General features: G+C 34.7%; 3 protein-coding genes across 3 annotated transcripts; 1 reads left to right on the top strand and 2 right to left on the bottom strand.

Moving 5' to 3' along the window:
• Window positions 1-912: 912 nt before the first annotated feature.
• Window positions 913-1,974, bottom strand: LOC125074434 (chorion class B protein PC10-like). The gene is made up of 2 exons (XM_047685776.1): window positions 1,828-1,974; window positions 913-1,579 (listed from the first exon to the last, which is right to left on the bottom strand). Exons 1-2 carry the CDS (start codon window positions 1,873-1,875, stop codon window positions 1,133-1,135), a joined length of 495 nt encoding a protein of 164 aa, XP_047541732.1. The 5' UTR covers window positions 1,876-1,974; the 3' UTR covers window positions 913-1,132.
• Window positions 1,975-2,190: 216 nt separating this feature from the next.
• LOC125074128 lies at window positions 2,191-13,261 on the top strand. Its single transcript, XM_047685356.1, has 6 exons — window positions 2,191-2,337; window positions 2,562-2,922; window positions 7,583-7,705; window positions 11,215-11,373; window positions 12,279-12,346; window positions 12,594-13,261. The coding sequence occupies exons 1-6, from the start codon at window positions 2,203-2,205 to the stop codon at window positions 13,038-13,040; spliced, it is 1,293 nt and encodes a 430-aa protein (XP_047541312.1). The 5' UTR covers window positions 2,191-2,202; the 3' UTR covers window positions 13,041-13,261.
• On the bottom strand, window positions 11,181-11,991 carry LOC125074433 (chorion class A protein L11-like). Its single transcript, XM_047685775.1, has 2 exons — window positions 11,837-11,991; window positions 11,181-11,612 (listed from the first exon to the last, which is right to left on the bottom strand). The coding sequence occupies exons 1-2, from the start codon at window positions 11,969-11,971 to the stop codon at window positions 11,250-11,252; spliced, it is 498 nt and encodes a 165-aa protein (XP_047541731.1). The 5' UTR covers window positions 11,972-11,991; the 3' UTR covers window positions 11,181-11,249.
• Window positions 13,262-14,663: the final 1,402 nt, after the last annotated feature.

Raw genomic sequence — 14,663 nt, 5'->3', positions numbered from 1 at the left:
TCATCAAACCAGTTCATGGTCATTTTGCGCTTAAGTGCTGGTACAGTCATGTTAAACAAGTCAAAATCGGGAATGTCATTCAATGTATTTATAAAATTGGCCGAACGAATACTAAATGAATTTTGTCTATATTTAGTCGAACAATGAAATGGGGGGTAAAGATAGCTATAAGGATGTCTTACACATGATCTTGTTGGTACTTTCAAATTTATTGTATGTAGCAAGTAAGAGGAGTCTAGTTGACCCTGCGCAATCAATTCAATAAGAGACCCACATCTGCGATTTAACGTCTTACATATAATGGTAGGGTATGAAGTCTCTTACAACTTAATTGATACGAAGGGTCGTTAATATTACATTTTATATTGATGTGCTTCAAAAACTTTCGTTGAATAGATTCTAACCTGTTTTAATGCACATGGTATTGCGAGTTCCATACTTGAGAACAATACGCCTCCCAATAATGAATTGTGAGTTAACCAATATTATGAGTTAATAGTTTGTAATACGGTAATTTTATGTTCATTATTGTTAAATAAAATGTCATAACCATTGACATCATCTGCGTTGTGGGCTCAGAGACCAGATACGTGGCGTAGCTACTCATTACTAAATATACAGATCTAAAGAGTGTCAGAGAGAACAAGAGCAATGTAAAGTGTATTTTTAGCTAAATCTAATGTCATTTATATAAAGTCTAAGAATAAATGTTGTTGTATAGTCTATAAGCAGTATAGTAAGAGATTGTTTTACAAATAAATCTGTGAGTAAACTAAATATATTATGTACTCGTGTTATGACTGTCGTTAATATTAATAATTTATATACAAAACAAAACTTAAAAATGTATTGACTTTAAGGTAATGCGTTCTAAGCATTTGTTTCAATTGGTTTTTAATAAAACGCATTATGGTTATAAAAGACGTTTTTATATCATTATTATTCAGAATATGAAGGTACTTCAGGATATCCAGGCGATGTTAAAAAGGTATTCCTAGGTTAGTCTGAGGAATCTGTTTAATTTAACTAACTACGTAGAGTTTTGTAAAACAAATAAAAGATATATATCTTTGACAAAGCTCCTGGACTATTCCCGTTTTTTTTCGACACGAGCAACGATTTGTTGTTGTTTTTAGATGAGGACACCACAACCGCAACCACCGCGGTAAGGACCAGCCAGACCACCGATGCCGTAGCCTAAACCGTCAATAGCACCGAAGGGACCAAGGCCGTAGCCGAGTGGGCCAGCAAGGCCAGCGGGAGCAAGTTCCTCCACAATGGCGACGGCTCCGTTGCCACATCCGTAGTTGACAGCACCAGCACCAGCAGTTGGCAGAATACCTTCCAGAGCGACGGTTCCCAAGAACGGTAGAGCACCGGCGACTGCTAGAGCTCCTTCAATAGCGTTTTCTGAGAGCACAGACACTCCGTTTGGTGAGATAGGAGAAGCGCTTGACACACCGAGACCACCACCGCTAGAGGCAGGGATCGCAACACCGCAACCACAACCACCAAGAGGAGCGCCGATACCGTAAGGAGCACCGCCACATCCAGCTCCGATGTACTGTCCAGCGATTGACTATAACAAAAAAAAAAAGTACAATTTAATATAACGATTAACAAACATTTGTTAATTAGCAGACAGACAAAACCAACTTAATTTAAATACTATAATGGAAATTTATTCGAAATCCTTCACAGATTTTAATTTTACTAACTAAATTAGTAGCCACATGGCATGTACATAATCTATTTTGATAATTGCGTAAATATCAAAATTAATCGTATACTTCAATATGGTTTAGATTAAAAAGAGGCGGCAATTACCTGGATCAAGAGCGCCTGAGCGCAGACAAAAAGTACAGCCTTGAACATGTTGACCGTTTGAATGTAAACTTGACAATGTTTCAGATGAATACGCACTGGTTTTTATACGAATGCAAGAATCGTTATCAAAGTAAGTTATTAAAGCGGATTCCACTTGTAATTATGAAAGAAAACGTGACAAGAAAAAGTTTAGTAACATTAAGTTTATTTAATGTTTTAATTAGTATGAACGACTATTTTAATTGTTAATAAATTAAAAACGTCAAGATACTGAAAATAATTTAGCAATATTTATATGATTTTGTTTTTCTTAATATTACTAATTTTATGTAAGCCATATTGAGACACGTTTTCCAATTGCGACATTTCTATTCCATGTGTGAATGGTTCATATATAAGCGTTGTGTGACTTCTCATAGTCATTGTATATTCAGCTACTTTGAATACGCGCCAAGCATCATGTCTACCTTCGCTTTCCTCCTCCTCTGCGTCCAAGTTTGCTTGGTTCAGGTAAACAATCTTTAAGAAAAAGTAATTATTGTTCAGTGAAATTACAAACATACGCAAGTTATAGAGCTATAGTAGATAATTTAATGTAAGAAAAAATCTATTTATCTTTTAATTTAAAAGACGATTCCCACCACCAGTAACCTTACCATCAGATCACTTCTTTGCTAAACTGCTTTCATAGTATTAGTTCAGACATACTATAACTTCATATTTTTTTGTTTTAGAATGTATACAGCCAGTACCTCGGAGGTCCTCTTGGATGTGGATGTGAAGCCGGTCTGGCTGGACCCCTTGGCTACGGCCGAGGCCTAGGCATCGCTGGTTTAGGCTGTGAAGCCGGTCTAGTTGGCAACGCTGGTTACGGTTTGGGCCTTGGTCTTGGTGCTCCATATGGTGCTGCCTACGGAGGTGCCGGTGTCGGTGATGTATCAGTCGCTGGTGAGATGGGCGTCGCTGGTAACACCCTGGTCGCTGGTCAAGTGCCTATCCTCGGTGCCGTCGAGTTCGGAGGTATCGTGCCAGCTGCTGGAGCTGTCTCCATCGCCGGTAGCTGCGGCTGCGGCTGCGCTGGTGGTTACATCTACTGAGAAACACACTGACTTCATCGAAGCAAAAATGTTTTCTGAAACAGATTAAAGGATGTTTCGCTGTAAAGAGTATTTTTTTTATTTAAACTCATTAACGGATTTTGGTTCTATCATGTCTGCTCTGTCATCATATGGTTCTTATATTTATTAATTATAATAATCCTATTAAGGTTTCAAAAATAGGAAATCGAAAGCTTAAGTTAAATTTGAATCCACGTAAATGTTTTTTGGATACTGTACTAGTAAAAGCAAATTACACAGATATTCTGCCGCCAAGCAGCAATACTTGGTATTGTTGTATTCCGGTGAGAATGGTGAGTGAGCCAGTGTAACTACAGGCAGAAGGGATCTTAGTTCCCACGGTTGATGGCGCATTAGCGAAGTAAGGGATGGTTAATATTTCTAACAGCGCTAATGTCCTATGGGCGTGGGTGATAATGGTATGGTTCATTTGCCAATCTGCCCACCTATTACATAAAAATATAAAGAGGTTGAAATTAAAATAATTAAATATATCTTGCTACTTCTGCCAATAATGGACTATGTAGACTTCGAAGAACTAATGCATAAGGTAGATCATCAGAAAAAGAAGTTAGTCAATGTTACGGATTATCAAAATGAATACTTATATTGTAATAATGTATGTTTATGTAAAGTAATTTTTGACTAAACAAATAGAGGATTATGTTGCGTGTTAACGGCTATCGATTAGGAATATGGATTCTATATAAAACATTAAACAGGATATTTACCATGTTTTTTATTTTCATTTGGTGGAGCTCGATATTTCGACATTATCTACGAATGTCTTGTTCACGAGACTGACGTTTGCGGGTAGATGTTGACGGCATTAGAAGTGTCCATATCGGACTACCTCCTTTCTCGTACGTTTGCTGCGTAAACACTGGTTACCACTACCTTTATTTTATAATATCCCGTTTTAAATACTGTTAGTAATAAAAATAACCATGTTAATTTAAAATCTTATATTCGATGGATAATTCTATATTTAATATTTATCTCAAATGAAATCTGTACATTGTATAGAACAAAGCCGCTATCTGTCCCTATATGTATTTTCGCTTACTTCTAAACCACTAAACGGATTTTAATGCGGTTTTCACTAGCAGAAAAAACGATAAACGAACAATGTTTGTTTTAATTATTTATAAATATATCGTACAATGTCAGCTATATTATATCAAACGACGAATGAAAAAACTATTTTTTGTACTATTATCTACACGACTAACGCTGGCTAAGCGTTAGGAGATACAACAAAACAAGACAGCATGTTCGCCCTCATATATCTTATAATAAATAGTCATATTCATAGTCGTCAAGCTATAACTAACCGTTTTTAACTGCTCCAATTGAAAAAATTGTATTTAATAGTTAATACTTGTTTCTTCGAGTTATAAAGTAGATCAACATTTGTGTAACGACCCATTAATCAATGTGAAGTAGTGGTTTACAAGTTATTGAAGTGTTTGATATTATAAAAACAAATTTAAAGTTAAACAATTAACGGACATATCATCATTTCAACGCGTCGTTGTAAGAAACGCGTAAGCGACGCTGTCTGCATGGCGCTTACGACCTTCTGGCCGCGACATATCAACTGCGCCAGCACATCGGTAATATAAGAACATTCATATTATTATCCGACTTGTGTTCAACGACCGTATGAATGCCGTGAAGATATTGTAATGTAAAATAGTAACTATTGTTGTTAATTGAATTGAATAATTAATAAAATAATTAGCACAATTTATTGCAAGTATACATTCATTGCTATTGGTAGCTTTCTCAAGAAGTTAATATCATTATGCCACCTAAACTAAAACCGTGCGCTAATTGCTCAAAAAGATTAACAAACAAAGAGTATCTAAACTGTTTCTTATGTAAGGACGCGTACGATATTGACTGTGCCAAAATAACACATCAGCGTTTTATTTCTATGGAGATGGATGCAAAGGACAAATGGAAATGCTCTAAGTGTAAAAATAAAGGAAAAAAAGGCTCTCCAGCCTGTGTAAGAACTATTGAAACTACCGATAGCGACAACAATATTTCTTCTCACGGCGAAGATGAATCAGATCTAAATGAATCTCCAAATTCAAACATACTAAAACCGACACTACTTTCAAGCATACGATCTGAAATTCAGGCATCTATTGATAAATCTCTTAAAATGACCTTAGAATCCACGATAATGAAAGAATTTGCATATTTAAAAAGTGAATTAGCGACTTTAAGTGATCTCAAAAATTGCTTAGAATTTTTAAGCGCAGAATACGATTGCTTAAAATCAGACCTCGTAGCTTCAGAAAATAAAATTAAAAATCTCACTAAGGAGAATATTAGTCTTAATAGTAAAGTGAGCGATCTTACTAACAGGCTCAACTTGATTGAACAACACTCGCGTGAAACTAATATTGAGATTAATGGCTTACCAGAGAACAAATCCGAAAATTTAAACTCTATTATCGAACAGTTATGCTCAGTAGTCTCAGTACCCTTACAAGGTTCGGATATTTTATCCTGTACTCGAGTACGAAAATTAGATGACTCTAGTCCTAAACCCCGAGCGGTTATAGTTAAGTTACCGACTACTAAACATAGGGACGTCATATTAGCTGCCGTAACAAAGTTTAATAAAAAAAATCAAACAGATAAGCTTAACACTAATCACCTGGGTTACGGTACTAACAAATCACCAGTATATGTCTCCGAACATTTGTCGCCACATTTTAAAGCTCTTCACGCACGTACTAGAAAAATTGCACGGGATAAGGAATATCGATACACTTGGATTCGTAATGGTCGCATTTATGTACGCAAAAATGACCAATCCCCTGCCAAACAAATTAAATGCTTCGAATCTCTTGATCACTTGTAAACTATAAAAGCGCTGCTAAGTGCCCGTATCCATTTCTCTTCAAAATTCAGGATCTATTACCAAAACTTTAGAGGACTTAAAACTAAAACAAAAGAAATAAGACTATCTTCAATGACTTCATGTTTTGATATTATTATTGGAACAGAGACTTGGTTGGATGACAGTGTTCACGATAAAGAGCTACTTAGCAACAAATACAATGTTTACCGTAGAGATCGTTCATCTACTTCAACTTCTGGAAAAACTGGAGGAGGCGTTTTATTCGCTGTCTCTAAAAATATTTGTTCGAAACGTGTTGAACACTTTGAAAGTTCTATGGAAGATTTGTGGGTATCAGTGAAAAGTGACGGTCAAGAATCGAAAGAAATTTTATTTTGTGTGCTTTATCTTCCTCCTCCAGTGACAAGTGCTTCATTGGACCTGATGTTAGAGAATATTAGTCATGTTATGCAATCTCACGCGGGTGATATTATAATTCTAGGGGATTTCAACCTAGGGTTCATAGACTGGAAACGAGATACCTCTGATATTCTCGCACTGACACCTTGTAATTATAATTGTAATCTTGGGCGTAATTTCGTAGACTTTATGTCTTTCAATAGCCTGTCACAATTTAATTATGTAAAAAATCACAATAACAGAATCCTTGATTTAGTTTTAAGTACCTGTGAGGATATTTCCATAGAAGAAAGTATTAAACCTCTTAGTAAAATTGATTTACATCATCCTGCTTTAGATATCGATTTAAAATTAAATAAGCGTTTACTAACTATTAGAAAACAATTTGCGTCTTATAACTTTAGGAAAGCTGACTACACCTTAGTTAATGCTAAGTTATGTCAAATTGATTGGGAATTGGAGCTATCTCCGTTTAAAGATGTCGATATGGCTGTAGCAAAATTTTATGACTTACTGGAAATTATAATTCAATCTACTGTACCCAAAACAAAACCTCGAAATTTAAAATATCCTTCTTGGTTTACACGTAATTTGATTAAACTTATCGCTGAACGCAACAAAATTCTCAAAAGGTACAAACTATACAAAAACCCTAGAGATCAATTAGAACTTCAGTTGAGCAATGATAGGGTGGAGTCTTTGACAGCTTCTTGTTATCGTAAGCATATCCTAAGTATAGAAGAATCGGTTCTTAAAAATCCTAAGAAATTTTGGTCTTTTGTAAAGGATCATCGTGGTGAATCTTCAGATCTTCCCAGAGAAATGTTCCTCAATAATAAGACAGCAAATACAGGAGAAGATATTTGTAATCTTTTTGCTTCACAGTTTGCGTCAGTCTATTCCCCACATGATCAAGGTCGTATATCATATCCAGCAGATTGTTTTCCCCAATTTTGCTTAAGTAAAATTCCTTTGACCGAACGTGAAATATCTAAAATATTAAAATCGGTTGATATTAGCAAAGGACCCGGTCCTGATGGAATTCCCCCATTATTTATTAAAATGACTAGTAAGTACTTAACACTTCCTTTAAAAATCCTTTTTTCAAAATCACTCGAATCTGCTAAATTTCCTACAATATGGAAAGCTGCCAATGTTGTTCCTATTTACAAAAAAGGCGACAAGCGTAATATCAAAAACTATCGACCTATTTCAATTTTGAGCGTTATTCCAAAACTTTTCGAAAAGCTCATCTGCCCAATTTTAACCAAATATTTCAAAAATATCCTCTCTACACAACAACATGGCTTTATGCAAAATAAATCAACATTGACTAATTTATTAGACTATGTTACAGATCTATCTGAAAACGTTGATCACAAGACTCAAATTGATGCTATTTACACGGATTTTACGAGTGCATTCGACAAAGTAAGCCATACAATCTTACAATCGAAGCTTATGTATTACGGAATCCATGGTAATTTGCTGAATTGGTTAGTATCCTACTTAAATAACCGATCTCAACGGGTGATTACTCACGGCTATTCATCTTTTGCATTTGTTCCCACATCCGGGGTACCCCAAGGATCCCATTTAGGTCCAATACTTTTTTTAGTTTTTATTAATGACATAGTAGACAGCGTTAAATTTAGCAAATGTTTAATATTCGCCGACGATCTCAAAATCTACAGACCTATAAAAACGTTATCCGATTCTGACCTTCTCCAAGCAGATATAGACGCTCTCGCTAGCTGGTGTAATAAAAATAACATGGAATTAAATGTTAAAAAATGTCTTCATATAAAGTTCACAAGACGCAGTAAACCAATATTATCTAAATATTCTATATCTGGCGATCCTCTATCCGAGGTAAATTCAATTCGAGACTTAGGTGTACTTATCAATAGCAATTTAAATTTTATTAATCATTTAGACAAAATAATATCAAAAGCTTGGAAAATGTTAGGATTTGTTAAACGAACATGCAAGGATTTTAAGAATACTCGCTCGTTGCTCTGCATTTATAATTCTCTTGTACGTTCCAATTTAGAGTATGCATCAAATGTATGGAACCCATTTTATAACACTCATATCGAAAGACTAGAGCGAATACAACAAAATTTTACCCGTTTTCTTGCATACAAGGATACTAGTTGTCCTTATCGCGCTAACTACAACAATAGGCTAAAACATTTTAATATGATATCACTCAAAAGTCGCCGTGAAATCAGCGATGTTTTGACCCTACACAAACTGATCCATGGTCAAATAATGTCACCTGAACTACTTCAGCAAATCAATTTAGTTGTTCCCCGCAAAATTCCTAGACACCCAATAAAAAAACCTTTTAGAACTACAGCTTTTAAAACAAATTTAGGTAAACATGCACCCCTCAACAGAATAATTAATTCTTATAATGAATATTCTTCTAACGGCAATATCGACATCTTTGCCCAAAGCAAGCGAACTTTTGTGAAGCTCTGTAAAGATCTCATAGTACAACTTTAAAACCATTTTATTCATAAATTAAATTATGTCAACCCTTGTAGATTTTTGTTGTTGTATTTAAATTATATTTTATGTTTTGTTTAATTATCTATAGTTTATTATTTATTTTTTTAAATTTTTAGTAAAGATATAATTAGGTTAGTATAGTCTTATCTTAAAGTCAATGTTGTTTACACCTGTAATGATTTATTCACCTAGATTTAATACCCTGTATCTACTGCTAAGTGAATGTGCTAGTGATAAGTCGATGGTGTAACTATTTCCAATAAATAAATAAAAAAATAAAATAAATATATTTATTTACTACAAATTATTAAATGTGTTTGCGAAGTAATTTCCCCTGGATTTCGGCATGGGTTCCAGCACAGGACTGATTAAACAATTAAAATGAGTAACTACTGAGTTTCTTGCCGTTTCTTCTTGGTAGAATCTAAATTCCGAACCGGTGGTAGCTTTACTTTTAATAGTTTGTTAAATGGCGATTCAAAAGTGCTTGTAAGCCTTCTTGAAATCAAGTCTTTTTTTATTTTGATTTTGATTGTAAATAACAGCACTGTAAATCTGGTTATTTGAAAAGAGCAACTATGCAAGTTTCTTTCCGTTTCTTCTCGCTGGAGGCTTTCCGAACCGGTGGTAGTGTTTAAATATTGCCGATTCAAAGATACCTCATTGTGACGTTTACGTAAATAAAATACATTTGATTTGATTTGATTCGAAACGATCAGATGACGTCAAAATTTTTATTTTTATTTTATCTTCGAAAGGTCTACAAAAAATAATCAAAAAATAAATACATATACATATCCTGTTATTCACATTTTTTTTAAATATTCCATTAATAAATAATAAACACGTTCACGTCCATCTCTCTCTTAAATCCCTCCTCTCACATCGTACTTAAATTATGTTCAACGAAAAACATTCCTAAGCGTTCGTTGCGAAACGGATGTAATAGTAAATATTAAACTTGTAAAAATTCTGTAAATCTGGCAAAATTTTATATACATATATATATATAAGTAAGCTAAGAAGAGAACGCTCAGTTCTTATTTTTATTTCATTAGAATTTTCTCCTGTGCGAGACCGGGGCGGGGCGCTAGTATATTACAAACTATAGAACACTACTACTACGGAGCACCATCCGTAAGGGTAATTTAATAACAATTAAATTACCCTCTAATAAAATATTTTTGTAATAAGTTTTGATGACGATGGTATTGGAAATAGGTTAAAGGGTGAAGCAATGAGTTGATTACGACGAAAGTATACATACTGCCATATAAATAGTAAGTTTATGTAAGTATATTTCACAACTGTATTCCTTTAGTAATTCAAATAGGATTAAGGTTTATATACAGTCTGACGACTGACCTATTAGTAGTCAATATCAGGATTATTCATGAAATGTGGACGTATAATCGAACGATTATCCACAAATTCACTAAGTATTTAATTAAACAAATCAATTACACAGTATTATAAATTCAAAATAGTCATATATATCGATTCGTTAATATATCATACACAAACACAGATAAATCACTGAACAACTACAAAAGAATAAAGATATTATCGGTTTAATTAGCGATTCGTCGTAAACGTGGTGCGCGGGAAATCTTGAATTTAACCGTCGATCCAAGATGGCCGCCCCGATACCACCAACGCGACGCTTCACTAGAGCGCCGTTCAATAACCATTGAGGCTCTTTTCCGACCAGTATAAATAAACAAGATAACGCACCATGCGCCGTCATATACTAACACAAAATAATACATAAAAAAGCGTACAGTTGGTTGATTACGATACAAATAAATTTTATATAGTTGATAATTTATTTCATTAATAAAATTGCACACATTTATACATTTAACTCAATAATAACCGACTGGAATAAGCTCGGAATTCCTTCACCTCAAATAGGGCGGGTTTAGACCAGCAGTGAGATTCACAGGCTCTCATTCCACTCTTTCAGGTAAAAAATGACTTTAGTTATAAATGCTGGCAAAATGTAAGGCTAATATCATTAATGTGTTGTCTCTAGTTTTAGGAGGTCCATAATAACATATTAACTGTAGGATAGAATCATATCATCAACTGGACGGATGGTCGATGTTATTACCTTTGAATATTTAGTTCCCGTTTAATAATTATCGTCACGATTTGCTTTTACTTGTTGAGCATCTCAATAAGATATTCCGTTTACGTTGATTCAAATTAAACTTAAGTTTATTTTATTTTTATTACCTACATTCCCATTTTTGAAACCTAAAAATTTACACCGTGACTTATAAATAGAAGAAAGAAATATTCCGTCATCAACTCTTTAAAAAAAAAATATTTAAATAATGATGATGTGATGATATGATGATGTGATGATGTGATGATGTGATGATGTGATGATGTGATGATGTGATGATGATGAGTGAGTCCAAATAAAAATATAGTTTTTACAGCAAAACATCGTTTAATTTTTTTCAGAAAACATTTTCGCGTCGATGAAGTCAGTATGTTTCTCAGTAGATGTAACCACCGCCGCAACCGCAGCCGCAGCTACCGGCGATGGAGACAGCTCCAGCAGCTGGCACGATGCCTCCGAACTCGACGGCACCGAGGATCGGCACTTGACCAGCGACCAGGGTGTTACCAGCGACGCCCATCTCACCAGCGACTGATACATCACCGACACCGGCACCTCCGTAGGCTGCACCATATGGAGCACCAAGACCAAGGCCCAAACCGTAACCAGCGTTGCCAACTAGACCGGCTTCACAGCCTAAACCAGCGATGCCTAGGCCTCGGCCGTAGCCAAGGGGTCCAGCCAGACCGGCTTCACATCCACATCCAAGAGGACCTCCGAGGTACTGGCTGTATACATTCTAAAACAAAAAAATATGAAGCTATAGTATGTCTGAACTAATACTAAGAAAGCAGTTTAGCAAAGAAGTGATCTGATGGTAAGGTTACTGGTGGTGGGAATCGTCTTTTAAATTAAAAGATAAATAGATTTTTTCTTACATTAAATTATCTACTCTAGCTCTATAACTTGCGTATGTTTGTAATTTCACTGAACAATAATTACTTTTTACTAAAGATTGTTTACCTGAACCAAGCAAGCTTGGACGCAGAGGAGGAGGATAGCGAAGGTAGACATGATGCTTGGTGCGTATTCAAAGTAGCTGAATATACAATGACTATGAGAAGTCACACAACGCTTATATATGAACCATTCACACATGGAATAGAAATGTCGCAATTGGAAAACGTGTCTCAATATGGCTTACATAAAATTAGTAATATTAAGAAAAACAAAATCATATAAATATTGCTAAATTATTTTCAGTATCTTGACGTTTTTAATTTATTAACAATTAAAATAGTCGTTCATACTAATAAAAACATTAAATAAACTTAATGTTACTAAACTTTTTCATGTCACGTTTTCTTTCATAATTACAAGTGGAATCCACTTTAATAACTTACTTTGATAACGCTTCTTGCATTCGTATAAAAACCACTTCGTATTCTTCTGAAACATTGTCAAGTTTACATTCAAACGGTTAACATGTTCAAGGCTGTACTTTTAGTCTGCGCTCAGGCGCTCTTGATCCAGGTAATTGCCGCCTCTTTTTAATCTAAACCATATTGAAGTATACGATTAATTATGATATTTACGCAATTATCAAAATAGATTATGTACATGCCGTGTGGCTACTAATTTAGTTAGCAAAATTAAAATCTGTGAAGGATTTTGAATAAATTTCCATTATAGTATTTAAATTAAGTTGGTTTTGTCTGTCTGCTAATTAACTAATGTTAGTTAATCGTTATATTAAATTGTACTTATTGTTTTGTTATAGTCTATCGCTGGACAGTACATCGGAGCTGGATGTGGCGGCGCTCCTTACGGTATCGGCGCTCCTCTTGGTGGTTGTGGTTGCGGTGTTGCGATCCCTGCCTCTAGCGGTGGTGGTCTCGGTGTGTCAAGCGCTTCTCCTATCTCACCAAACGGAGTGTCTGTGCTCTCAGAAAACGCTATTGAAGGACCTCTAGCAGTCGCCGGTGCTCTACCGTTCTTGGGAACCGTCGCTCTGGAAGGTATTCTGCCAACTGCTGGAGCTGGTGCTGTCAACTACGGATGTGGCAACGGAGCCGTCGCCATTGTGGAGGAACTCGCTCCCGCTGGCCTTGCTGGCCCACTCGGCTACGGCCTTGGTCCCTTCGGTGCTATTGACGGTTTAGGCTACGGCATCGGTGGTCTGGCTGGTCCTTACCGCGGTGGTTGCGGTTGTGGTGTCCTCATCTAAAAACAACAACAAATCGTTGCTCGTGTCGAATAAAAACGGGAATAGTCCAGGAGCTTTGTCAAAGATATATATCTTTTATTTGTTTTACAAAACTCTACGTAGTTAGTTAAATTAAACAGATTCCTCAGACTAACCTAGGAATACCTTTTTCAACATCGCCTGGATATCCTGAAATATCTTCATATTCTGAATAATAATGATATAAAAACGTCTTTTATAACTATAATGCGTTTTATTAAAAACCAATTGAAACAAATACTAATACTTTTGTACATGCTTAGAACGCATTACCTTAAAGTCAATACATTGTTATTTTATTGTTTTGTATATAAATTATTAATATTAACGACAGTCATAACACGAGTACATTATATATTTAGTTTACACACAGGTTTATTTGTAATACAATCTCTTACTATACTGCTTATAGACTATACAACAACATTTATTCTTAGTCTTTATATAAATGACATTAGATTTTCATAAAAATACACTTTACATTACTTACATTAGTATATTTAGTAATGAGTAGCTACGCCACGTCTCTAGTGTCTGAGCCAACAACCCAGATGATGTAAATGGTTATGACATTTTATATAACAATAATTAACATAAAATTACAAACTATTAACTCATAATAAAAAATAAATCACATTTCTTGTCAAAATATAATTGTAACTTTGTTAAAAACTCGATAAAATCCCTTCACACTTAACTAGGCATATGATTGGCTATAACAATAACCGAACTACGAGGACAGGATCTGCGATCGCGCCTTAACGAAAGACTAAAAATAATAATGGCTTCAAATAATGATTATCGACACATATTATTTGATTACACTAGATTGTCGCAGAGTTAATAATATACAGAGCAATGCATTTAATGTTTTTTTATTATATATGAAAGTGAAAATTGATGAATAAAAAGTCGTAGAAAAACCGTCGTTACATATTTTAGTAATAAAATAGGAACAATAAATAAAAAGAAGGGAAAAAACTGATAAGCGCGTTGACCACGTGCTAATAAGTTTATTCCCTTTTATTTTTAATTTTTTTTGTTTGTAATAAAACGCATTTTAGATCAAAAAAAACATGAAAAATAATTACTGTACAAATCATGACGACGTGCAGCTAGCAGCATTTCCCCGTTGAAACACAATTCCAATCCTCTGAGCAAAAATGGACCAGCCCTGCTGTCCAAGTTACAAGTGCCTTACAACTAACCATATAAGTATGTATGTACATAAATATTTATAGTATTTATTTAATTTAATCAATCATATTACTTAGTATAAGTCTTTTAAGTTTGACTTTTTAATTTTTTATACACATTCTAAAATTTTCTACAAGTTCGTAAACTTTTTATCTACCTTCTTGATTTATGGTCTTCTCAGCATTTTAAAGGTTCACTGGAAGAGATTGAAGTACAGGGCTGCCAATAGAGCCTTATTATGTAGGGTTGTCTCATAGAAATTATACAAACAAACCTGTTAGTAGCGTTGTCGTACAGTTTGTAAACGACCTATTTTTACGATTAATGATAAATTTCATATAGTAACAAAACTGTTAACTGTTTGTAATTATATGATCTGGCATCTCGGGATAAGTCCGCTTGTGTACA

Source organism: Vanessa atalanta, chromosome 27 (genome assembly GCF_905147765.1).
Source record: "Vanessa atalanta chromosome 27, ilVanAtal1.2, whole genome shotgun sequence".
Lineage (NCBI taxonomy): Eukaryota > Metazoa > Arthropoda > Insecta > Lepidoptera > Nymphalidae > Vanessa > Vanessa atalanta.
Note: the sequence above shows the minus strand (reverse complement) of the source record. Positions and strands in the feature narration are given on the sequence as shown.